This window comes from Xenopus tropicalis, chromosome 5 (assembly GCF_000004195.4).
Source record: "Xenopus tropicalis strain Nigerian chromosome 5, UCB_Xtro_10.0, whole genome shotgun sequence".
NCBI lineage: Eukaryota > Metazoa > Chordata > Amphibia > Anura > Pipidae > Xenopus > Xenopus tropicalis.
The window spans coordinates 36,781,979-36,809,311 of NC_030681.2; the positions used below are offsets into that span (position 1 = coordinate 36,781,979).

At 42.9% G+C, this 27,333-nt stretch overlaps 1 protein-coding gene across 2 annotated transcripts in view; it reads right to left on the bottom strand.

The window, feature by feature from the left end:
* Window positions 1–3,530: 3,530 nt before the first annotated feature.
* cfap61 (cilia and flagella associated protein 61) overlaps window positions 3,531–27,333 on the bottom strand; it is a 142,063-nt gene continuing 118,260 nt past the window's right edge. The window contains 2 exon segments of one of the 2 annotated variants that reach the window (NM_001079044.1): window positions 3,531–3,908; window positions 15,474–15,564. In NM_001079044.1, coding sequence (NP_001072512.1) covers window positions 3,708–3,908; window positions 15,474–15,564 — 292 coding nt within the window. In that variant the 3' untranslated portion in view covers window positions 3,531–3,707. 2 annotated transcript variants of the gene reach the window in all.

Genomic DNA, 27,333 nt, shown 5'->3' on the forward strand with positions numbered 1-27,333 from the left:
TGGGATTCTTTCCAGCACTTTGAAAACCACATTTGAAAGTAGCCCAAAAATCCAATGCCAGGTTACCCAAAACAGCCCTCCCATAGAATTATAACAGATATATATTTTCTGTATACAATATATATATGTTTGTGTGTATTGTGAGTGATGCCTTGTAGCCGAGGGTGCTGCTATACAGGGCTCCCTTTAGCTAATCAGTGATTTAAGGAAAAGGGTTCTATCATGGGATGAACTAAAACTTGCTCTATAATAGAATAAAGAACAGATATAATATTTGTACTGTATATCTGGTTCCTAATGTTAATTCTCTCCAGTGTGTTTGTACTGTGCCAAAGCAGATCCAGCAGCAGCTGAAAGCAAGGCGAGTGCCAAGCTACCCCCCAAGGCAGATAATGCCAGTAATGATACAGGAATGATAGCGCAATCCTGGGCAGGAGTTATTGCCCAGTGACTGAGGGGGCAGCAGGCAGGACAATATCCTTATAGTAGGCAGGATAATCACTATGTACAGCAGCAGCAGGGCTGGTTGGGGGGGTGTCAAAGTGCCTATTATTCTTATGGAAAGGACAGGTTGCCCAGGTTTCCCAGTTTAGATCCCTTACTTGCTCTCAGTCACTATGGAAATGGGAGATGGAACAATGGCAGTTCAGAAGGGGCCACATAGAGACACACTTTCTGCTGGTGACCTGATCTGTGGCTCTTGTTCTGCTGCCCGGCTGTTTGTACATGGGCGCTATTGGAGTGCAGTGCCTGCTCAGCACTCTGTGTTTGCTCAGTGATGTGTGCTCCCAGTGCCTCCTTGTTTAATGATGAAGGCAGTGGATTTCTCCCATTAGCATACAGCTGCAGGTTAGGCCTACGCTCCCCCCACCCCATTCTCCCCTAAGCAATGTACACTTTATCCAACCTTATCAGCACTTGAGCTCTCAGGCAGCCGGCAAGGAAATCAGCATCTCTGTGCATATGGTTACCTTGCCTTCCCCTCCTCTCCGGGATACTCACAAAGCAAATCATTCCATATCCTCATTCATCATGGGGCTATGGCATGAACTGTACCTGCCCTGCATAGCTGACTCCTGGCAGCTCTCTGCTATATTCTGGGTACAGGAGGGAGGGCCAAAAATTGGTAAGATGGGGCCCTGGACAAGTGGGTTGCCACCTTTTCTGGAACAAAACGCCCTTCCGTTATATTTATTTTTCTCTCCTTTTAATACATTGGAGATCAAGCATCATTTTTACCAGCCAGGTTGGTAAAATACTGGCCAAATGGCAACCCTATGGGCAACCCCTTAGTCTGAGTGGAAAAATACTTAACCCTGAGATGTTCAGCCTGATTTCCTGTTGCTGAATTACAGCTCCCACATCCCCGGGCAGTCATAGTGATGCTTGGAATAGCAGTGCAATATCTGCTGGGGATAAATGCTAAATGCTGGGTATTTAGCAGGTGAATAAGGGTGCTGGATGTGTAGTGGGTAAATTAGGGTGCTTGGTGTTTAGCGGGTGAATTTGGGTGCTTGGTGTTTAGCGGGTGAATTTGGGTGCTGAGTGTACAGCTTCTCTTGTAAACTTCTGTGTAAACTTCTTTGTAAATGTAATTGCAATTAAAAGCAGTGTTTGTTTATCCCTTCCTGCAGTGCCACTTCCCACTCTTAAAACAATGTAAAAGAAACCAGCTCTGCTGCACCCCAAGATTCCAATTCCCACAATGCATTGCGTGCTACAGGTCTGTTAATCGGATGTACAGTATACTTGTAATACAGGTGGATTCCGATTTAAGTGGAGTTTCCTATCCTAAATAAGCAACCAATGAGCACAGGCTGGTACATTCAGCAATAGCTAATTGCTCCCTTTGAGTGGTGTCACTAGGTTGGTGACAAAAAGGCCTCCGTGCCTTGCTGTATCTATTGTGCCTAAGTGGCACTGCCCTGGGGATCAGAGATGGCAGACAGCAGTGCAGCTCCCCTGATGGCTCCTGTGATGCCCTTTACCCAGACCTGTGGGTTTATTGATTTCTCTGTATTGCACATTGATGCCTTTCTACACGCTCAGCAATTCTGCCCCCCCCCCCCCCCCCAGTCTGTAATTACCTGGCATTTTTGTCTTTCTCCAACAACAGAAATACTGAGCAAAAAATCCTTCCCTTCAACAAAGATAAAAACAGCAACGGCAGGGAAAGTCATAAAGCAAGAGACTACCTGCAACATCGGAGGCCACACTATGGCAACACAATCAGATGCACACAGTGTCAGTACATGTACCTGCATTAGTGAGTAAGCAAACGCTAACATGTTACAGGGAAGCCCCCCACTGATTAGCGGGATACTCCATCTGCTCTGCCTTATTTAGGAAGGTAAGTGACTCTCGCTCTATGTGCTCCTCCGCCATCTACAGGAAGCTCCCTCTTTCTCTCCTATACGGCACAGGAACTTTACTATCATACATTTTCCCTTAAATTATTAACATGTGGGTTGGGAGCCAAGTATGACTTCTCATGTTTTTAGGGTGAATCGCTATGATCCCCTTTAATATTGTGCACTTTTTTCCTAAAGCAGAAAATAGTAATTAGAATGAGCTACATGGCCTCTTAACAGGGTTGCCACCAGGCCCAGACTGGCAATCTGTGGATTCTGGCAAATGCCAGAGGGGCTGCTGTAAGATTCCATAGGCAGTCACTATTTATTGGGCCTGTGAGGGGCTTTTGGGCCTCTGTGTACTTGAAATGCCAGGGCCTGTTTTGAACCTCAGTCCAGGCCTGGTTGCCACCTTTTGTTATCAGCCAGACAGTGCTCCAGGCAATGGGGCAGTGGGGAACTGAGATGGGAGCTTGTATTGGGGCAGATAGGAATTGGTCCAGGGGAGGTACAACAGATATATGAACAATTTTTTTGTGAGTCACCCATATTTAAACCTTTTTTACCCAGTCACCTTACCCCCTCAAATGAAGTGCACAGAAATGTCACTGAGCAGGAGTGTAACTACAGAGGAAGCAGACCCTGCAGTTGCTGGGAAGCCCAGTAGTGTCGAGGGCCTGAGGGTTGTGATCTATGGAACAATGAGGAAGTGGGGGACGGGTTGCACATTTTCTAGCAAATATGTTTGGAGTTCATTTGTAATATCAGCTCCAGCCCTAACCTGGGATGTACCAGGAGCGTGAACTCAAGTTCTAAACCAGCATTCAACTTGCAAAACTCATTTACTGATAATTTAGTCCCACAAGAAAAAGGTTCAGAACCAGTGATTTAGCAAATGGGGCAAATGAGGGCAAACACACGGTACAATGAAGAACACAATGTAGACAAAGACATGAGATATATAAAGGGTGTTCCAGTTTTTTTACTTCAGTTCCATATATGTCTTCTAATGAAGAGATGCATTAAATCAGTCAGCAAATAAAAGTAATGACTTAACCTTACATTTTCCTATTTGTTATGGTGTCCCTTGTGGTGTAACCATCCCACCAAAAACTTTAAAAACACAAAAGTGCAATTCACTAGCTACACCATGACTGTTATATTAACAGGTCATCTCCATGCAGGACAAAATAACATTTTATTGTAAATGAATAAAATAAAAAGGAAAAAACAATTTTGCATGAAATGAATGTATTGGTGTTGTTTTGGTGGCTCAGTGGCCCCCTACAGGACAGCATGTGCAGTGCAGGCTCAGGTATAAAGCATTGGGTGATGTACTGTAGAACGTCACAGGGACTAAATCATTCCAGGCCTTGCAAACATGGACAGGTGGTTGCTGTTGTAGTTCAGATAATTCAGGATTTTCCTCTCTATTTCCTTCTTGTGGCCATTTTCCTCCAGGATTCTCTTCAAATATTGTCTCGGCTGCTCCTTCAGGTTCAGCTCATCATCTGCTATTTGCTGAGCCAGCTGCTTCATACTGGGCCGTCCTTCACCCTACAAAACAGCAGCATCCACATTCACATTAAGGAGCGGATACAATGGGAGATTACGAAAGCAAATAGGCTGCTTAACCCCTGAGCTGCCAGAAAGGCTAGAACTGCGCTCATTTAAAGGGAGGGAGGGGTCCAGGCCCGGACTGGCAATCTATGTATTGTGGCAAATGCCAGAGGGGCTGCTGTAAGATGCCATAGACACTCATTATTTATTGGGCCAATGAGTCTGTTTGGGCTTCTGTGTACTTGAAATGCCAGGGCCTATATGGAATCCCAATCCAGGCCTGCAGAGGTCACATGCAAGGAATAAGGGATATATTGCCTCTTTTTATTGCAGTGTATCTACTTATTAATACAAGATGGAGATGCCATAGTGCTTACTTGCAATATAAAAATAAAACTATTAAATGACATTGCTATGCCTCACGATACGCTCCTTTCAGGTAGGTTAGAGCCACTGTTTCACACTGCACATCACACAGCCCACGTATTGCCTGACACTCCACTAGTTGCCTGCACATACTTGTAAATGTATATAGTATATTATCATTAATTGTCGTTAAAGGAGCCAGGGCAGAAGGTTTCAACAGATCACGTGAATAAAGTACAATGGCATTTCCTCTCAGTTGCATTAGTACAAGGGAGGAGCAGCCATATTGCTTGCCTGAGTCATACCCCATGGGTGCATACTGTACAAGATGGAAGTTAGGCAACAGCCATGGAAGGGCACAGAACAGATTTTATTAAGGCAGTGCGTAAACTTTTGGGGCTCATGTGCTTCTTCAGCGAAAAAGAACAGGTGACCATTCCATGTCTGTCTCATTGTACCAGAAGAAGCACATAAGCCCTGAAACATTGCCTTAATGAAAGTGTCGTTATACCTTGCACCTTCCATATCTGTGCTTTGCCTCCTTTGAAAGGCCCGGAGGCTGTAGTGAGTGGGACGCAGCTGGAGTCCTGTTGCACCAGCTCACTATAAGGGAAAGAGTGAACATGCATTTGCTGGTTCCTTGTCTGTTTCCGTTTTATCTCTTTGGGGTATATTTATCATGCCGTGTAAAAAGTGGAGGGAAGCATCACCGGTCCAGGGCAACCAATCAGCAATTAGATTTCAACAGTTAGAAAATTAAAGCAAAACATCTGATTGGCTGCTATGAGCAACATCACCGGTAATATTTTACTCCAATTTTTACACAGCACAATAAATATACCCCATTGTGTAGTCACAGGACACATAATTATGGTACAAAAAGGAAACAGACAGTTTATCTGACACTGGTAAGACTTGTACCAGATGGGCCTGAAGGAAAGCCAATCCCTGTTGTGGCAGGGGCAGTAACATTTGTAGAACCTGTGTATTGGGAACCCCCCAGAAGCCCCTATCTGGTTTATATACAGGGGGCCTATGCGGCACATCTTTACTTTAGTACCATGCTACTCAGGTATGAGACACTTGTGTACGACTGACAAGAGGGAAAGTGGGGAGGTGCGAGCTGTATCTCTGATGACACCCACTGGTACACTCCCAGTAAGAGTGGCCATTTGGTCACCCACATGTTGGGTCAATTATGGCTGATCTGATTTTGGCCCTATTGTAAAGAAAATTGACTTTTGTCCTTCTATCTGTAAATGCTTATAACACACTTCCCAAACTTTAAATTTTCATCGATTTTTCACCATTTTTTTCTGGTCCTTGAAAAACACAAAATGGGGTTCCTGCTGTATTTGCCTTCATTCTCCAACTTGTAGCAGGTGGAGCAAAACCCATTGCTGACTGGTTGCTTTAGGCAACCGCACTGGCGCAATTTAGCATGTATATTAGTAAATCAGCTGAAGAAGGGCAAGAGCTGTAGGCGGCAAAATTCACAGCCTGGTGTGACCATGGCTTGCCTGCTAGGCCCGTGGTACATGCCTTTAAGAGGGGCCTGGATGAGTTCTTGAACAAGCATAGTATCCAAGGCTATTGTGATACTAATATCTACAGTTAGTATAAATGGTTGTATATATGGTTTATGCATGTGTTGGTATAGATAGGTCAGTATAGGTTGTGTGTGCTGGGTTTACTTGGAAGGGTTGAACTTGATGGTCTCTGGTCTTTTTTCAACCATATGCAACTATGTAGCAATTTGATCACTTTGGGTGCTCTCAGGAAAATATGAAGTAATCAGAACTCCATATTAGTTGTTATGCAATGTTGGACAGGCAGGCGTATGGATACTTTTGGCCTTATAGTGTATGTCCTTTTTGCCCTAAGCTGCAGCCCATAGGTTGGTAATGACTGGCAAATAATGAAATACATATAATGAAATAAAAACTATGCATACTATGTAGCTTCAGCAAGACCATCCATTTCCCAGTTGGCCCTTCTGATGTCGCTCAGCCCTACTGAATAAAACTAAGGGGAGGGGGGTTACATAATATTGTATTTGTTCATTCAAAGACCAAGGGTTGGTACATTTGAGTAAATGTGCCTGGATAGGTATTGGGTCACTGTCAAATAAGAATAAAGGAGAACGTCTGGAGCGTGAGTGCTGGAGGCTCAGCAAATGGAGATATTATTGAGGGGCAGGAATGGCCTCTCGTTCAGTCATTCTAATAAAGAATGCTTGGCTGCTCTGTAAAAATGAGTGTCCCCCCGGGGAGGCAGGAAGCTACACATCAGCATGGGATACTGTGGGGATGGTAATAACTGGCATCAGAGACACGGGCAGCTGGGCCCAGCTGCATCACAGCAGGAGGCCAATGTGTTTGGTGGCCATGGCTATCTGAGAGGATTAGCTGGCGCTCTTGCCTGTGCACATGGGCACCCTCGGCACCGCTCCCATCTGCCAGCTGTAAGAACAGTAGAACGGCACTTTCTACTCTCCAGGCTGCGTTGCACAGTATTTCACACACCTTTCAACCCCTGGTCCCAGTTACCATTCAACCTACAATTATACAGAATGCATTAGAAGAATATCTTAGTTATGAATTTATGATTAAGGGAATATAGATAGCACTAAAATCAACATCACACTAGGACGCTTTAAACTGGATTCAGCCTAATCCCAGCCATTTTTATCATAATTTGGCTGAATCGAAGAGCCAAAACCTATTTAATGGGGTTCATGTGAACCACCTCACACATCAGCAATTTCCACCTTGTCGCAAGGATTCGGGTCACAATGCAGCCGTAGCCATACCCAAGGATTTGAGGATTCAGCCAAACCCAAAAAAGAAGGGTTCAGTGCATGCCTACGTTAAACTCCCATTACCAAATGCCATCTAGATATCAAGCAATTTTAGATCTTTCTTCTGTTCGGTTACTCACAATGCAACACAAACCTTGACCTTGTCCAACGGGACCAGCATTATAAATAGTCTGTGAGATGAATGACTTGATGGTGAAAATGATCAGTTCTAAATAAATACTGGCCAAAACTGCAGAATGGCTACACGATGCCTTCATAAAATCAACAGCAAATCCTTATGGTGGTTGTTGCCTGACAGTTATTTAATGAAAGCAGACATTTGAATAACCAAAAACCAATTTACAGATATCCCACAAGGCTGGAAATCATCTCCCTGGTGCTGACTGCGAGCCAGATTGCAGTGCATCACAGGCAAAACAATGATCATGTAAAGGTATTTAAAAGACTGACAATTGCAATATAAAGTGAAAATGAAATTCACCCTCTGCCCTCACTGAAGGGGCACATTGCATAACCTATCCTAACCCTCTACAGGGCCATCCCTGCACAACTCCCCTACTCCTCTCCAAAAGTGTAGATACCCGGTATAACCACCCTACCCCTACCCTTACACCCAAAGGTGCCATGCAATATAACCTTTGCCAATAGTGGAGATACCCCACATCATTTTCCCACTCATAGCAAAAAATGCTGCAGACGCCAACCTTTAAGTGACATCCACCTCCCTGCTTGGGGTCAGTGATGGAACCACTACCCACAGCAATGTGAAAATAAGAACCATGCTTTCATGCCATATACCATACCTTCCTCCTCTCATATACTGGGGTTCAGGCAGATAAAAATTGGCAGAACTGGACCGTTTGGTTTCAGGCCCAGACTGGCAAACTGTTGTTTCTGGCAAATGCCAGAGGGGGTTGTTGTAAGAAGCCATAGACAGGCACTAATTATTGGCAAAGCAACCTTGGCGTCTATGTTGCTGTGGGGTCCCATGCAAGCGCGCACAGTGAGCCACATAAAGTCACAGAAGAACCCACGCAGCAGCGTGCCACCAGAAGCTGTACCCCCTCACTAAGGAGGTCTAATAATCAGTACTTTACAAGAAGAGAAGCTTTGCATGCGTATAAGGGGGAACAGGCATCATCAAAAGACATATATTGGGTAAGGCGTCACTGTCAGCGCACTTCTAGATTTAGATATATTGTTGCAGATAAGTGTAATATGAAAGTGACTCACTGTATAGAGATTTAAAGGTGGTACAACCCCTGATGGAGTCAGGCATCCTCTTGCTGCTACTGCAGGATACAATATCTGCCTCTAATTCCTTCCTTTGCCTGTTACTAGGTCTCTACTCAAGTTCCTTGGTGTAATTCTGTTGTCTTTTGCTGCTAACCCAGCTCTGCCCGTAGCTATGCTTCCCTATGCCTATTCCCATTCTTCCCATGTCTAAACTCTTGCCTGTGTATTGGCTAAGCTGAACTAGCTCCAGTTCTAACAGAGCAACAAAGTCTTCAACCCTCTGGCTCCAGCCACACCACCATCACAACCAGAAATCTGCAGATGTTGTGAGAGGTTTTAGGCAGGCAAAATGTCTAACCCAGACTGTCTAAAACTCTATTTTATTTGTAATACAAACCAGTTCATTTAGGCCAGTGCTGTCCAACTTCTACGGTGCCGAGGGCCGGAATTTCTCTAGCATACATGGTGGAGGGCCGCTAATGGAAGCCAGTTTTGACCACTCCCCTTTTTGAAACCACACCCACTTCAAACCACACCTATTTTATCACAATGGTGGTAGCACAAATTCCATATGCCTCCTCCTCCCCTGTGGATAGCAGAGCAACCCCCAGTACATAATTACACACCTTAGGGACCATTTAATGGCTATTTCCAACTGCTAACAAACTCCCACAACAAACCCCTGCCAGGTTCACCTCCCACAGGCAGCATAAGGCAGGCAGAGTATGGCACACACAGGCAGCACTCTGCCTGTCCTATGCTGTCTGTGTGTGCCATACTCTGCCTGTCCTACCCTGCCTGTGTGTGCCATACTCTGCCTTCTCTATGCTGCCTGTGTGTGCCATACTCTGCCTGCCCTACTTTGCCTGTGTGTGCCATACTCTGCCTGCCCTACCCTGACTGTGTGCCATACTCTGCCTACCCTACCCTGCCTGTGTGTGCCATACTCTGCCTTCTCTATGCTGCCTCTGTGTGCCATACTCTGCCTGTCCTACCCTGCCTGTGTGTGCCATACTCTGCCTGTCCTACCCTGCATGTGTGTGCCATACTCTGCCTGCCCTACCCTGCCTGTGTGTGCCATACTCTGCCTTCTCTATGCTGCCTCTGTGTGCCATACTCTGCCTGCCCTACCCTGCCTGTGTGTGCCATACTCTGCCTGTCCTACCCTGCCTGTGTGTGCCATACTCTGCCTTCTCTATGCTGCCTCTGTGTGCCATACTCTGCCTGCCCTACCCTGCCTGTGTGTGCCATACTCTGCATGCCCTACCCTGCCTGTGTGTGCCATACTCTGCCTGCCCTACCCTTCCTGTGTGTGCCATACCCTCCCTGACCTATGCTGCCTGTGTGTGCCATACTCTACCTGCCCTATGCTGGCTGTATGTGCCATACTCTGCCTACAGTACCTATGTCTGAGGTGTGAAAAAGTGAACAATGTGGGTGATTACAGGCTGAGCCTGAGGTGTGAACACTGCAGGGGGTGAACAATGCAGGTATTAAAAGGTGTGAAAAACACAGGGGATTACATTTTTAAACAATACAGAGGGATTACAGCCTGAATCTGAGGTTATAACCATGCAGGGGGGCAGTTAATCTCAGTACTGATACCATTTAATGCTTACTCAAAGGTAAGCCATCAAAGCAGCCAGACAGGTGGGGGGCCACACAGAGGGGGGTCGCGGGCCGCCAGTTGGACAGCACTGATTTAGGCAATCCATTCAAGTAGAACAAACAACACAGCAAAATAAATCCCTTGCAAGTATTGGAAGCGCATATTTATGAGTGTATTGCTAAACAAGGGCTAGCTGTGGGCTAGTAACCCACAAGAACTAGCAATCAGCCCATCCCAGCCCTTAGACCTATCGCATATGGGGAGCCAGATCCTTGCCTTTCAGGCTGTCTTTAATGGAATCCACCTGTCATGAATTTTGGCCACAAAATGCAAATGTGATCCTTGGCCTCAGGGGAATGGCCCACAGGCAGCTGGGGACACAGAAAGTCACATTATAGACTCACAGGATGAGAGAGATAAGCAGTGATGTAGAGAAGTAATACAGCCACAGTCACAGTGGGCTCCCAATCACGAGTCCTGGACAAATGCCCCTTTGACGCATTTATTAAAGGGGCCCTGCATATTATGTATTCAATCAGGTCTCATTGGCATCAATAAAAATAAGTGACATGATTATCTCCTTAAAATGCAGTGATGTGCTTAAAATGATAAAATATTAAATGGGGCTATGCTGTGTTATAACATTCACATTGGAATCCCTTATTATACAGAGATACAGTCTTTTTATGCTCTTGTATATTATGTTTCTTCACACATATTGGAGTTTTATTGTGCCCTTGGGCAGTTCGGGTTTGCAGCCCATGATTTGTGTGCTTTGGCCGTGGGAGTATGTTACGTGCCTGTTCAGATCTGCGTTACATGTATACATTGGGTACTGGTATGCAGGATAAATATGTCCTACATGAGACCTGTATAATTTATGCTCAGATTAATGGCTTTTAACCCTTGATGCAAAGATTTAATCTTTCCTGGGTTGCATGTAAACTATGAAGGATCTCATTCTGGTGGAATCTGCCCACACGTAAAGGGTTAAACTTTTATGCAATAACTGGGAATAACTTTTATATAACCTTAAAGAAAACAACCAATTGGTAGATAAAGCAAATATTTCTTGGGTAGCCAGGCCTACGATACGATTTGTATAACATAAATTATACTTGATCGTTGTATTTATTAGGTTTTTATGTTTGAGCCTAATTAATTGCTATAAATCCCCAATCTGGGGCACTATCCAAAGATATCAGATATTTAGTATTGCTGTAATTGGGTAGATACTTGTTACTTACTATTCGCAGGGAAATTGTCAAGACAGAACACTAAGAAAGTATCTAGCGCAATGGGTGTGGTTAGGGCACACACAGGTAATAGCAGCCTCAACATGGATACCAGCATACAGTCACTGTCATGTATTAAAGGGAAGGATAAATGAAATGAAAGTAAAAGCCTAGGGGCAGGCAGTTCATTGTAAAGGTAACCAACTGTTTGGGTGTTTAGCCTTTCTTTCCAAACTCATGTTTTTCTGATGAAGATCTGCTGTTTGGTTGAACATATTTTTTGCTTTCTTTACAAAATTAAATAATTGGGTATTAGACAAGAAACTAGCAGCCTGGGCAAAGCTGCATAAGGGCTCCTTTCACTAGGTTTCATTGCCACAGAAATGTATCACCAGAGGTTTTCAGATATTCGAGGTTCTAGCCTCACATTTTATTGAGCCCCTTAGCTCATAACAAGATTTCAGATAAAAACTTTAAAAAGATGTTTAAAAGACCCACCCTACTACAGTTCCAGGAATAGCCACGCAGTAAGTAGGTATTTAGCCCTATTTACCTATGACTGAATGCAGGGCTGCCATCATAGGGTAAAGGGTACTGCACTCAGGGGAACCCAAGATAAAAAGGAGCAATCTGTAGGTCACCTAAGGTGTGGGGATTGTGGGAGAGTGGGTGGTGTTTTGGGTGGAACATGGTGGAGTTTTGATATAACTGGGGTGTATTATGGGTGTGACCATGGCATGAGAAGTTTTTTTTTTCATTGGAGACCCATTTTACTTGCTAGGCACCCAGGGGGCCAGGTGGTGGTGGGCTAATAATTGGGGCTCGCTGCGGAGGGGCGCCTGCAAACTTAGTTGTAAAGGGCCCTGTGACTGAGTGGCAGTGTTTTTATAGATCTTTAAACTTGACACTAAGGGAGGTCAAATGTTACGTCTCAAAAATGGGACTTGAGCCAAAAAAAAAGTCACAAAGATTCAAAGACTGCTGCCATAAGTGGTTATACGTGTCACACAGGATAATTGAGGCTCAGTGGCCAGTCAGCTACAATGAGACCAACTGGGATACCAACAATGATGTCTTAGGAACCCCCCCCCGTGACAGAGCCAGGTCTAAAAACAAGCTATTAGCATCAGATAAATCCCTGCCTTAAGCTGGCCATACACATGGCGATCTGACGAATCATCGTCAGATCCGCCACACACCGTCAGGGCTGAAACATCAGATAAGGAGGTAGAAACAATAGGATTTCTACCTCCTTCTGCCGATTCAGCCCTGACGGCAGATTTTAGTCAGGCGCCTTCTATGGCACCCAATCAAAATGTTCTAACCTGGCCGATCGGCGAGTCGACCGATATCAGCAGCTTCCTGCGATATCGGTTGACTGGCCGACATGCCATACACACACCGAATATTGTACGAAACAAGGTTTCGTACGATAGTATCGTTGCGTGTATGGCCAGCTTTACACTCATTCCTCACTTTAAATAAACCCTAACCAACATCTGTATAAAGGAATCTGAAGGTATGAAGGTAGCCAAATAGGGAGACCAAAAATGCCTTCTCCAAAGCATAACGGTTTTGTTACTCGTTTGCTTCAGTGACATATTTACATATTTTTCCACGCTTGATAACATTTCAGAAACCTTAATTACTACTAAAAGCCACAGTGCTTTAGGCTTAATGATGCTTTCCAGTGGCAATTAGGAATATAGTGCATGTAACTCTAGATGATAATATCCACACTCTTTTAGTATAATGAATGGTTATTGTACTAAAGCTAAAATGTTCTTAATATAAGCTGAATTTTACTGCCTTTGCTAAGTTTATTGTTGGTTGTATCCTCAATCATCTCTGCAGAATGTCCTTATATGAAATCATGTATACATCAACAGAAATGAGAGAAAATACAATGCAGACTATTTATAATGGGGGTTATTGTACCATTCATTTAGTTTCCCATAGTAGCCCATTGCTCTGTCCATGTAACTCTTCTTCTCTGCATCTTTTCATTAATACATAAGGAGCTGGCAAGCTACTTACCTTCTCTGAGGTGTCCTTGTCAATATATAATAGGATGTTCTGCTATAGTCTATAGATAATATCTCAGAAATGAGAAATATGGCAGCTAACATTTAGGAGTATTTACCGAGTAAGAAATAAAAGGAGGGCTAAAGGCTGGTATCAGTGGGTGGAGGTTCTGCCATGTAGCGCACTCCAATGCTCTTTATAGCAAGGTGCCATATGAAACATTAATCTGTAATCCATTAGAGGGCAAAATTGCCATTATACTTTTTTGGAGAATTTACCTCTGTCCATAGACAGCACAAAAGCATAATGCTCAATAAGGTTTTCCCCTCCCACGAGGCTGATGATATGGGAATGTACCACATGGCAGCGGCACCCACAAATGTAGTAACTGGAGTATAATTTCCCTGTGCAACTCCTTCATTAAACCATTGTGATTTTACAAATCAAATATCTTCATTAAATTATTAACTATTATAATGTTGTCTGTAATTAACAAGCTAAAAGGGCTGCACATCTGCAGGTACAGTTGCAGGCCCAGCAATTTCCCTGCAGTGAGTTTCATGTAAAACCACCTTTATTATGGTACTTGCATCAAAATGCCATTTAGTCCTTCCTGCTTTCTGTTCCAAATTGTGCGCTGATGTACTTATTGACAAAGAGGAACCTGGAGGTACCACAAACTATGGACCAGGTGGTAGCGCCACCGTTACCTCATTGCTCTGTGTTAATTGCTACAGTTCAGTTCAGCCAAAAGAATAGGGCACACGCGTCACTCACACACCCATAACTGGAAATGACATCAGCAAACACTGGAAATAACGCAAGGCAGACTGCGAAAATATTTGGCATTAAGTGCATTCAATTTTCAAAGAAGCACACGTGCAGTTTTGTGAATCTGGTGAATCCAACACAATTGCAGTAGGCACTGAAGTTTCACTGCGCTAAGTGCATCGCCCCCTTGCAACTGCAATGACACTGGAAATCTGCAAAAAAAAATGCTGCACTGTGGAAAAAGAAACATGGCGATTGCGCTTGAAATTGCACTTTGCTTACGTACACGTACACAAGCCCTAAAGGATTAAATGGCTCTGAATGCTGCAACATACAGATCCTTTTCCTTGACACAATGGAACTATGGACTGGAATAAACCAATGGCTTCCTCCAGGCACACTAGGCTTGCTGCAAGTAGCAACAATACAGACTTCATTCTTTCTCTCCCTTCACTTAATCCATCGCCTTTTTTCTAAACCTTCTCCCTCCTTTCTCTTTTTATCTTATAAATGTATTAACAATATTTGTTAACAGTGGATTCTAAAGCATGATAGTCACCTGTGATTTAATACACATAAATATAACATGTAATATGCGTAAATACATATGTATAAGCTGTGACAATCTTTACATATAGAAAATGTGACAGTGCTAAACATATAATACATAGTCCTATTACACAGTAACTGGTCAACAATAATGCTTCCAAAGCCCCAAAGTGGTTTCCTATCTAAGGGAGTCATAGGCTTGGTTTTCTTACCAAACCTTGGTCAGCTTTACCATCACACTCAGCAATGTTTGAGTGTCCAAGGCAGCAGATACGTACTCTTCTTATATATCAAACTGTCTGTCTAACCCTGGAGTGTGTTACAGCCCCACAGTATGTAAACCTATGTATATATCCTTTGTGGCACCCAAGTTACTGTACAAATGACAAACATACTATACATAACCAAGGTGCAGTAACCATGTCATAAATATACAGTATATGAATATGGAAACCTTTGACACAATGTCAATTTTAGTGTCCAGTTTATATTTTATACAGCTAATTGAATAAGAAATGGCTATGGAGGTGCTACTTCTGTGCAATTTTACCAGGAATTAAGTGTAAGAATTTTTCTTGTAGGTCAACAAAACCTGTAACTGGGATTTATCAGCCTAAAATTGTGTCCCTAGATATTTTGGTCAAACCCCCACACTGGGTAGTCCTTGAGAAGTTCAGTGCCCATTATTATGTGTTGTGCAACTGTAAATACCTGAAGCAAAACAAAACATAACAATTAAACCCAGCAGACCCTGCATACAGTATATGCCCTACATTTCAGAGAAAGCTATAGTGCTTACATACTAATCCCTGTGAAATTATTTAGTGCTTCTAAAAGGGGTCCCAGACCAAGAGAATCCAGATTAAGTGCCTCACATAAGGCAACTGGGAAGTGCTAGCACTGAGGCACATCAGCACCTTGCAGATAAGAGAGGTTAGTGATTTTCTTACTTGCTCAGCTGCTAGCATCTCGCGCACCTCTTGCTGGAAATCGATAAAGCGATCGTGATAGATGGCCATGCACCATGCTTCCATGAAGTAGCTGTTTTCAAAAGGAGAAATTGAGTTATCCAGTGAACCTCTCATTAATGGCTAATAAAGTATTTACCTGATTTTTCTCATTCCTTCCCCCCCCCCCCTCTTGCTTCATAATTCACAGCTCAGGGCCCATCAGGATCGTTTGTTCATAAAATGCCTCCCCATAACAGCATGGTCAATCAATTTTTTTTTAATGGATGTTCCTGATGTACAGCCAGCTCTGGTAATTAGATTTAAAGTGGCTTAATTCAGAGCTGTGGCAAGACCCAGTGAAGAATCCTGATTTTATCAGAATTTAAAAGCCTGAAGACCTGTAAGGGACCATGTCTCCATTATCTGGCCTCATTTGAGAAAAGCAGATTGTAGGATTAACTGAACTGCTGCATAAACAAATTTAATTTGTGTAGACAATGACACAAATGTTTTTCAGCACTAAGGTCTCAGGATTAATACATAAGAGGAAAACAGGCTGCCATAGTGTTGCAATATGGACTCGTGAATGGCATACTCCCTTTTAACTTTCTCCTACCTATTAGAAAACCTTCAGATAAACATTATAATTCATGTATAAACATGTACAGGTCTGGTTTCATAACCATGAGTTCCGTCTGTGCGTCATGCAGACATTTATCTGCCCGCCCTTTGTAGCACAACTGCTGCACTAATAACAATCAGATATTTGGCATCAGGCACAACAGATAAAATGCTACAAATACTTTAGTTTCTGAAACCACTGAATCAACAGAATATCTACACAGGTTCATATATGAATAATATAGATGGGGGGGGGGGAGGATGCCAGAGGAAGGGTTTTAGCTAAGATTATTTCTGTCGTAACTATAAACTTTCTGGGGTTTTAAAAGGTTATATTATTATATATTAGTAATATATAAGTTATATGAATATGAAAAGACTAAGCACAAAGGGGTAGTTCACTTTTTATTTTTTAACTTTTAGTGATGCAGACAGTGCAGCAATTTGCAACTAGTTTTGATTTTCTATGGTTTTTGATTTATTTTGCGTTTTGTTCAGCAGCTCTGTCGTTTGGAATTTGAGAAGTTTTCTGGTTGCTAGAGTCTGGATTACCATAGCAACCAGGCAGTGGGTTGAGAGGCTGGAAAGGCCTGAATAGAAAGATAAATTACAAATTGTTACAATAAAGAAGTAGCTTCACAGAGCCATAGTTTTTGGCTGACAGGGTTAGTGACCCCCATTTGAAAACTGAAAAGAGACAAAGGCAAAAACAAATAATTTTAAATCCACAATAAATAAGAAAAAGTAAGATCAATCGAAAAGTTGTTTAGAATAGGCCATTCTATAACATACTAAAAGTTAAATTTAAGATGAGCCACCTCTTTAACATTCAATTGTGAATTCAATATTGTGAATTTTTAAGATTTTAGTGCATGCCCTATCTGCCCCAGCCACATGCATTTACATTATTTGCTTAAAAACTCACATATACTCACATAAGGCCTATACATTTTTGGGTCTGCAAATTGCTACTCCTTGGCTACAAAAGGTATTATTGGGGGCATGGATATTGTATGTTGATTTGCATGAAATTCCGAAAAGTGGTATAACTACCCCCTGCAAGCAGGGTCAGACTGGGGGGTGCAGGGCCCCCCCTGCCGGCCGCGTTTCCCTGCAAGCAGCACTGTTACAGGACAATATGAATGCAATATATTGGCATTTTAGATATGTTCTATGTAGAAGCAACAGCAACTGTCATGAATAACTTGGAGTCTATTAAAAGTCATATCAAAGTATTAGCAGTTCTGCAAAAAGCACAGCAATTTGAGGAATAAAATAGAAACATTCCTTTCTTGCGTAACATGGGGCTCATTTACCAACACAACCACAAGTGGGGAGCATAAAAAATGAACCCTTTGATAAATAGGACCCTAAAAATCCTACACAAGTGAGAAGTTGTAAAGGGGATTTGATAAATATGACATTTCACTATCAAGGATAACAGAATAGCAAATAAGTTCCAATTTATACAGTTTCTGGACATTCCACATAAACAGCTAATGCATTATTTCAATTGCTTCTAGAGTCTGTAATCCATATGGCACCCTGTATTTAACCCTGCAATCAGCAATTCAATGAACAGTACCCCCTAGCATCACTGAATACATTAGCTCTAATTAGCCAAGTTTAATGAATCTGAATTGGCCCGGCTGGCAGTGTGTACAGTACATGTGCTTAATATGCTTTTATATGTTTTCAGACCTGAGTGACTTGTTTTCTTTCCATTCTCTTGCTGCTGAGTAAAGATGCTATCAGGGAAACAGAGCTCCGCACTGATAGTTAAGATACAACATATAACAGTTATAGATCTCACATGCATAAATATACAATGCTAATTTTCTTCTATTTTATTTCCTGAAAATAAAACACAGGGCACAGGGATTGGCAGACTGGATTTTCTTTTAGGGCCAGCTTCAATCCTATTAAACCGACACCCCCAGAGGCCCCCATGCAATGTTCTAACAGCGCTGGGCTCTGATGCCCTTCTAAATCGCACTTGCAATTAAAGATTCTAATAATCTGAGATGCCCCATAGTTTTATACTTTGTGGGAACCATTTACCTAAAAAATATAAACAATTTCTTCCTATGGATCAATTTGTTGCTAATTGTACGTAACAGAGGGGAAGACCTTCAATAGGCTAGCCATCATTTTATGGATTCTTACTGGGCAGGCTTTGAGTAACCCCTGTGCTAGTTTTACTGGTCCATTTCATTTTGGCTGGCCACAGCCTCTTATGTTTGGCAAGGTTTTACCATATATCTTCTCAATAATTGGGATTTACAACCAGTTATGAGCTCTCTGCCTGATTTTAGTTGGTCTAGGTTTATCTGTAATTTGATGCAAAAGGATAACAAGTTCTCTACCCTTAACCCAGCATGTAGGAAACAATCATGATAATTAGCCACATGCACGTCCTCTGGGCAATAAATGAAGAGGAGCATAAGCAGACAGGTGTAGTAAAAGGGGCAGGTGTGCAGTCAATTAACCTGTACTTTGGATTCAATTACACCTATAAACGGGGCTGCGCCTTATGCACAATGCCATGTACTAAAGTGTTCTATGAATAATGGGGAAAAGGCCAGTCACTGGGGTAGTTCATATTCCTTTCTTTTCAGTTCTACCAATCTCTTAATCTAGTAACCTAATTTATAGTCATTGTTCATTTAAAAACCAATCCTCTTCTGGAAATTTAATTTGTTTGGTACGTTATAGATGCATTAGTGGTGTAAAACAATCTGTTCTTCTGTTATAGAAGGATAATTTTTTTTTCAAATGCTTTTCCTTTAGGCTAGTTTATGAAGCTCAGTGAGCAATTGGCTTCACCATAAATAATCAATATTCCCTCACTGACTAATATATCACTTTAACAAATACTAAATACGTTTCCTGTCTCCTCTGTTTGCCAGTGGCAGGAAAGCAATGGATTTACAAGCTCTTATCTGAAAAAGCATATGGTAATTCCTATTCTCTGTCAAATCTTCAAACTTTCCAACTGGGCTCACCTCGGGGAGATTTGCAGTAATGATCTATCCAATCGCTGAAATGTGACACCAAAGCATTTGTCTTCTACTACACTCTGTCCTTATGCAACTGGATAATGTCATAATGAAAAATATCCCCGTTAAATAGGAGAGACCATTAAGTTATTGTTCTTGAGCCCTGAATGTAGGATCTGCATTTGTGGACTCCATGAGTTTTATACACAATGCAGACATCAATCTGGTTTGGGTTGGCCTGTGTCATATTGTCTCATAAGTTGGATGAGTGATCAGATACCCAGTTTTACTGACAATCAGGTCAATGTACATGACAGCTCATACAGATAGGCTGTATGGATGACTTTCACAGTTGAATTGGACCAGAAAGAGCTTAAAATCATTAGGTACTGATATTAAGCTTTAACCAGACTATGAGCTCATAACTATGGTCATAAAACCTGAAACCCTCAAACTCTTAATAAAAAATGAAGTTCCAGACTATCTTAACCTGTGAATCATTTACAATACTGTAGGCATTTCTCAAGTTCTTTGGTAAGGTGGTAGCTATCCTATTGTGAGCCAGACTCTTCACTCCATTGATCTAGCCTGGCCTGGGTGAAGCCCTACTTTTTGTAATTACCTCTACTCATTTCTTCTGCCCTGACTGTCCTTACCGTACCTTACGGTACCAGATATACTCCATCTCCCTTTACTGTTTTCTTTATATCAGTCAAATGTCCATAAAACTTTACGGGGAAAACTCAAACCCAAAAATAACAATTCTCTTTACTTTCTCCAAAATAACTCTGTTTGTTGCTAAGTTTCTGCAGCCACAAATATCTGTAACAGAAATGTATTCTTGGCAGATTAGTGAAAATCCTTACAATACCCAGGTATAAGGCAAACCTTGGCTTGGCTGTATTATATTTATTGTCTGTGTAGTGCTTCAGCAACCACAGCAAACCTTGCTGAAAAAGGCTCAACTTTGGTGATACATGATGTTATATTCAGCACCACTGGAGTCTTTGTTAATAAGCCCCATTGCTCTGAGGTGCTGTCATTTACTGCCACCAAGATTCAACCTAATGTAATTGGGTCTCTGTGCTCCTGGCCCACACTAAGCACCTGTGTGTCATGAACATGACAACGAAATGTACCGTCTCTTTGTCACAGAATTGGGAGTGATATAATCCTAATTGAGCACATCATGGACCAGTTACGTGACTTAACGTATTTAAACCTGAATAGAGAAAAATGCTTCATGTTATTTAAAAGGCAAAGAGGACATGACAGATCTTTCATTTGCAGTAATTGCAAAGTCGATAAATAAAAAGTAACCTGACACCCCCCTGCCTTGTTAGAGCACAGTATTGAGTTAGGAAATGCCAAATGAGGTGCTGATAAGGACAGCAAAGTAACCATGGCTTCATCATGGACCTGATTTATATAAAAGCCAATAAATTACATTTCAGTGAAACGGCTAAAATCAAACGTGACTCCTCATTAGAAACCAAGCAAGAATTTCACAGGGCAGCAGATAAAATCCCAATTCCTAAATTAAAACAAACTCATATAGAATAAGTTGACTTCATTGAACATGACAGCGTGTCGGTTACTACATTAAATGAATTCAAAGAGAGGAAAGTGCAGGAAAAGGTGTCAAAAATACGACTGGGCGCAAAAAAATGATAAGTATGTTATATCATTACATCACATCATAGCAATAGGAAATAATTGCCTTGTTATTGTTTCAAATAATTTATTTAACTCTATAATGGATATATATTGCAAAATATCATTAAGTCTTGGCAAACATGTGATTGTGCAAATTAATAAATGTGCCCCTTAGGGTTTCAGCTTCCTTATGACGCAACATTTTGTACCTTACCTGATGACGATGTCAACGATATATGGAAACACTCTTGTATGTAGCTACGGCTACAGTAATGCCCAGACCAGCCATTAATGTTCACCCCATGTGTCAACCTAAAGGTGGCCATACACGTAAAGATCCGCTCGCCTGGTGAGGTCGCCAAGCAAGCGGATCTTCTCCTGACATCCCCACCTATGGGTGGGCAATATTGGGGGAATTTAAACTAATTCGGTTGAATTATAATGACTGTAATGGGTGCAGTCGGTTCGGGGGCCGCATCAATCAATCCAACTGAATTTTTTAACCTGCCCGATTGATATCTGGCCGATTTCAGGCCAGATATCGGTGGGCAGGCCAGTCGTTGTTGCCCCTACACGTGCCGATAAGCTGCCGAATTGGTCCAAGGGACCGATATCAGCATCTACAATCAGCCCACGTATGGCCACCTTAACTTCAAGAACAAGCAGAACAAGAATTTACCCCCAGTTCTCACCAAGCTGGGCTCCAGTCTGAGTCCTCCATCCACTTGTGCTATTTATTAAACTAAATGGTCAATATTCTTAATTACCTTTTTACCATATCTAGAGCTTTAGATACTTATTACAAGGTTTCTGTGGAAACATTAAGTTCCTTGATGCAGTTCTTTGAAGGGGATAATGTGGAACCAAGCAGTGCTTCTTGGAATTTATGCAATGGTTTCCATCATATGGTAGATACAATTCTCTGGACTCTAGTTACCATGATTAATTAACTTTTTAAAAGAAGGCCATAGCCTTATGCCAATGATGTTTACTATTTATAAGAACTGGAGCTTTAACAACAATCCTGTGGGCCATATTTCTATGAGCAGGTGTCCATGGCCTTATAAAGCAGCTTGGACAATGTAACTGGGCAATACAAGCATTGCAACTCAATGCAATATGTGCTGCATACATTTGGCACAGGATAAAAAGTTAAATTGCAAATCAAATAGCTTATTTAATGCCATAAACATTCAATTTGACTGTGGTAACGTGTGATTAATTATACATAGTGATTTTATTGCCATTTATAAATCCCACAGCTACAAGCAATTTAAATCTAACAGCTAATCGTGTTACCATAACCCGGTGATCTAGTGCTTAGTGCGAGCACTCTCATTTATGCCCTATTAGGTGAGTGTAGGTTCATTCACACTGCAGCGGCACAATGGTGCAGAAGCTCCTCTCTCGACAACGGCTTGGTACAGTTTGCTAATTTTCACCATTTTCTTTAAGATCTTTTATTTATCTCTGAGACAAGAATTCATTAAGGCCTTTAATATAAAGACACAAAAAGCTGAACATTCTTATTGCAAAAGGCAATTTCTATACAGTGTTTGGAGATAACAGCAGCAGCTTGTAAAACCTCACACAATGCTTTTAATGGACCCCCAACAGAGAGGATATGTGAGGAGGAATTACATTGCCATATGGTACATTTTTGTTCTAAGACGCAATAAAACTTGAGGTAGGAATGCTGAATAATAAAAGAAGCTATTTCCATTGTGCTAGATTTAAGGAACCTTTCATTTTAAAGGGTGGGGGATGTTTTCTTCTGTACACACAGTAACAGCAAGCAATTGTAGAATGGCCAAAACCCTCTATACTTTGCACAATATCATAACACAAAAACCTCAATTTAAAAAAAAATATCAATTATCACATACAGACTGTAACAAGAATATATATTATATGCTTAAAAGGGTTGTTTACCTATTCAGGTAACTTTTAATTTAATGTAGAGAGTGCCACTCTGAGACAATTTGCAATTCTCATTTTTTGCTAGGGTCCAAATAGGGTCCAATAAAAGACTGCAATATGAATAATAGATGACCTGAATAGAAAGATAAGTTATAAAAAGTAATAACAATAAAATTGTAGCCTCACAAAGCAAAAGTTGTTTGCCTGCTGGGGTCAGTGACCCCCATTTGAATGCTGAAAGAGTTAGAAGGAGAAGGTAAATAATTTATAAACTATAAAAAAGAAATAATGAAGTCTGGTTGAAAAGTTGCAATGAATTGGCCATTCTATAACCTACTTAACATACTTAAGGTTAATTAAAAGGTAAACCACCCCTTTAAGCTAAGTCTTGCACCAGTAACTAGGCACAGCTTGTAATGAAGAGGCACTTACCAGCGCGGCGGGGACGCCCGCCGCGCTGCCATCGGCGGGGACGCCCGCCGCGCTGTTCTGCCTCTGTGCCTGCTCCTTCATAGTGTGCGCGCGCGCGCACTTCCGCATGTTTAAAGGCGCAGGTGCGCTGACGAATGACGTCATGACGCACGGCGCATGACGTCAGCGCGCAATGGCGCCAAATTTGAAATATTTAAAGGGCCTTTCTTTTGTTACTGATTGCCCGTGATAGGATTTCATTCCTGGTGCCTTTCTGAGCCTTGTGTATTTTGTTCCTGTATCCTGCTTGTTGCCTTCCTGTGTTTTTGACCCGGCTTGCTCCTGACTATTCTGATTACCCATATCTGACCTCGGCTTGTACTTCGACTACGATTTCGTCTCATCCTGCTGTATTGATTATTCCGGTTTGACCCTTGCCTGTCTGACTATCCTTGATTGCTGCCCGCCCCGACCTAGCCTGCCTGACGACGACCTTGTTTAACCCTATTTGTACCGTGATCTTCGGCCTAACTGACTTTATCTACAGTCGTGCCCCTTTGCTTGCCAGAACTCCTGCCTCGTTCCCCTCGTTAAGTCCAGGTGGCATCTGAGTAGCTGAGGGCTCCTCCCGAAGCCAAAGGCGGTCACAATACTGGTGAAGCCGAGCCGAGACAAGGGAACTTGGCATCTGTTCTGGTTTAGGGTGCCGACCGTGACATTATCACGGGCCATGGAGGACCAAGATCACGTTGAGTCCGCTGCTGCTCCTCCCACTCCATCTGCTACCACTGAAGCGCTTCTTACGGCCCTGCTACAGCGCTTGGAGGATCAGGAGCAAAAGCAGAATTATCTCCTGCAGGGTTTCCACAATCTAACCCGCCAGCTGGAGACTACGCAATCTTCGCAGCAGCAACCTCTCCCTAGTTCTTCCCCTTCTGTGGGGGCATCTGCTATGGGAAGTAACACCTATAGGCCCCAGGAGCCTAAGATTGCATTTCCCGAGAAATTCTCTGGGGACAGGTCAAAGTTTTTCGTCTTCAAAGAGGCGTGTAAATTATATCTTAGCTTTTTCCCTCATTCATTCCCTTCTGGTGAGGAGAAAGTAAGATTTGTTATGACCCTTCTTCTGGGAGATCCCCAAGTTTGGGCCCTTAGGCTGCCTCCCTCTGATCCAGCCCGTTTTTCCCTTGATGTATTCTTTCATTCCATGGCAATCCTTTACGATGACCCGGATCGTGCATCATCTGCCGATTCGGCGATTCGTAAACTGCGCCAAGGGAGACGGGATGCAGAGGGGTATTGCACAGAGTTCCGCCGGTGGGCAGGAGAAACCGAGTGGAACGATGCGGCCCTGCGCAGTCAGTTCCGTATCGGGCTATCCGACTCTATTAAAGATAGCCTGGTGAATTACCCCTTGTCGTCCAGTCTGGATGATCTCATGTCCCTAGCCATCCAGATTGATAGGAGACAAAGGGAAAGAAGGAGTGAAAGGGGTCATACTAATCTTTCTGGGGTTACTTATATGAGGCCTGACTTAGTGACCAATGTTAAGTCTTCGGCTCTCCCGGTGTCTCCACCTCAGGAGGAGCCTATGCAACTAGGCCTATTCCATCTCTCTCCTGAGGAGAAGACACGCAGGCGGACCCTTGGGTTATGTTTATATTGTGGGGACAAGGGTCATTTTCTCAAACAATGCACCAAGAGGCCGGGAAACGCCCAAGCCTAAATGAAGAAGGGGAGCTTCATTTGGGTGCAGGCGTTTCCTCTCCCCAATTTGCCTCCAAGGTTCAGCTACCGGTCAAACTGTCCTGGCCTACGGGCTCCGTTAACTTGTCTGCTTTCGTGGACTCTGGGGCAGAGGGTAACTTTATTGAGGCCACGTTTGCTGCTAAACATGGCATTCCTGTGGTTCCTCTCAGTGTTCCCATGAGGTTATTAACGGTGGACAAAAGACCTTTAGGGTCTGGTGTAGTAAATAAGAAAACTGTATCTTTATCCTTATGTGTGAACGATTTCCATGTTGAAGAGATAGTCCTTTTTCTTATTGAAGGTGCCTCTTCTCCACTCATTTTGGGTTTACCCTGGCTCCAGGTTCATAACCCCCAGATTAATTGGGTTACTGGGGAGGTTTCTCAATGGGGTTCTTGTTGTAGGGGTATCTGTATTCCCTCAACTATAGCAGCCACCTCACTTGAGGGGTTACCTGCAGCCTATTCGGCTTATGCCGATGTCTTTTCCAAAAAGGCGGCCGAGACCTTACCCCCACACAGACAGTATGACTGTCCCATTGATCTGGTTCCAGGTTCCTCTCCCCCTCGTGGTCGTACATACCCTCTTTCCCTACCTGAGTCCCAGTCCATGAAGGAATATATCCAGGAAAACCTCGAAAGAGGTTTTATCCGGCCTTCTAATTCTCCTGCAGGAGCTGGGTTTTTCTTTGTGGGTAAGAAGGATGGGGGTCTCCGTCCTTGTATAGATTACAGGGGCTTAAACAAAGTCACTATTAAAAATCGCTACCCTCTCCCTCTAATTTCTGAGTTATTTGACCAGGTTAAAACCGCCAAGATCTATACCAAGCTTGATCTTAGAGGTGCATACAATCTCATCCGTATTAGAGAGGGGGATGAGTGGAAAACTGCTTTTAACACCAGGGACGGCCACTACGAGTATTTAGTAATGCCCTTTGGGCTCTGTAACGCCCCCGCAGTTTTTCAAGAATTTGTCAACGACATCTTTCGTGACCTACTGGGGGTATTCGTAGTGGTCTACCTTGACGATATTCTTATTTTCTCTTCTAATCTAAATGAACATCCTAAACATGTGTGTGAGGTCTTAAAAAGGCTAAGGGAGAATAACCTGTATGCAAAACTAGAGAAATGTACCTTTGAAGTCTCTACTGTTCAGTTTTTGGGTTTTATTATTTCCGGCAAGGGTCTAGAGATGGATCCAGGCAAAGTGAGAGCTGTCCTAGATTGGGCCCAACCCTTTTCGTTACGTGCAATACAAAGGTTTCTTGGTTTTGCCAATTATTATCGTCAATTTATTAAGAATTTTTCTCTAATTGTAGCTCCCATCACGAATCTAACTAAAAAGGGCGCTGATCCCAGTATATGGCCTCCTGAGGCTGTACAAGCGTTTGAAACCCTCAAAAAAGAGTTTAGTTCTGCCCCTATCCTTAGACCTCCCGATTCCGCTCTCCCTTTCATTGTAGAGGTAGATGCCTCTGAGGTAGGAGCTGGGGCAGTCCTGTCTCAAAGACACCCGATAACCAACAAGATGCATCCCTGTGCCTTTTTCTCTAGAAAGTTTTCACCTGCAGAGATCAATTACGACATAGGGAACAGGGAATTGCTGGCCGTGAAATTGGCTTTCGAGGAATGGCGCCATCTTTTAGAGGGGGCTAAACATCTAGTTACGGTCTATACCGACCATAAGAATTTACTTTATATTGAATCCGCTAAGCGCCTGAATCCAAGGCAAGCCAGGTGGGCTTTATTCTTTTCAAGGTTCAATTTTTCTTTAACTTTTAAGCCCGGTTCAAAGAATACCAAGGCGGATGCACTCTCTAGGAGTTTCGACTCAGTTTCCTCCGACTCTAGTGAGTGCACTCCTATCATTCCCAGGGAAATAATTGTTGCAACCTTGAGGTCTGACCTCTCTTCCTTATTGTCCCCTTTACAGTCTTCTGCTCCTGCTGAAACCCCATCTGGTCTTAAGATTTTCTGAAATCTGGTCGCTAGTTCATGATTCACTATCTGCAGCTTCCCTAGCCCAGAAAAAAGCTGCTGACAAATCCCGTAGGGAGGCTCCCCAGTACAAGGTGGGGGATTTAGTGTGGTTATCAACCAGGAATATTAAGTTAAAGATTCCCTCTCCCAAACTGGGTCCCAGGTTTATTGGTCCATATCCTATCATTGCAATAGTTAACCCATCTTCTGTCCGTCTTCAGTTACCTCCTAATTTCAGAATTTCTAATACTTTTCATGTTTCTCTCCTTAAACCTGCTGCTAACACTCGCCATCAGTCTGTTCCTCCCCCGGTGTTGATTGAAGGTCAGCCTGAGTATGAGATCCAAGAGTTCCTCGACTCCCGCCGTGTGAGAGGTAAACTTCAATATCTTACTAGGTGGAGAGGCTTCGGTCCTGAGGAGAACTCTTGGGTCTCAGTTGATGACATCAAGGCTGATCGCCTCAGGAAGCAGTTCCATTCAAGGTTTCCTGGGAAGCCTGGGGGTCCAGTGGCCCCCCCTAGAG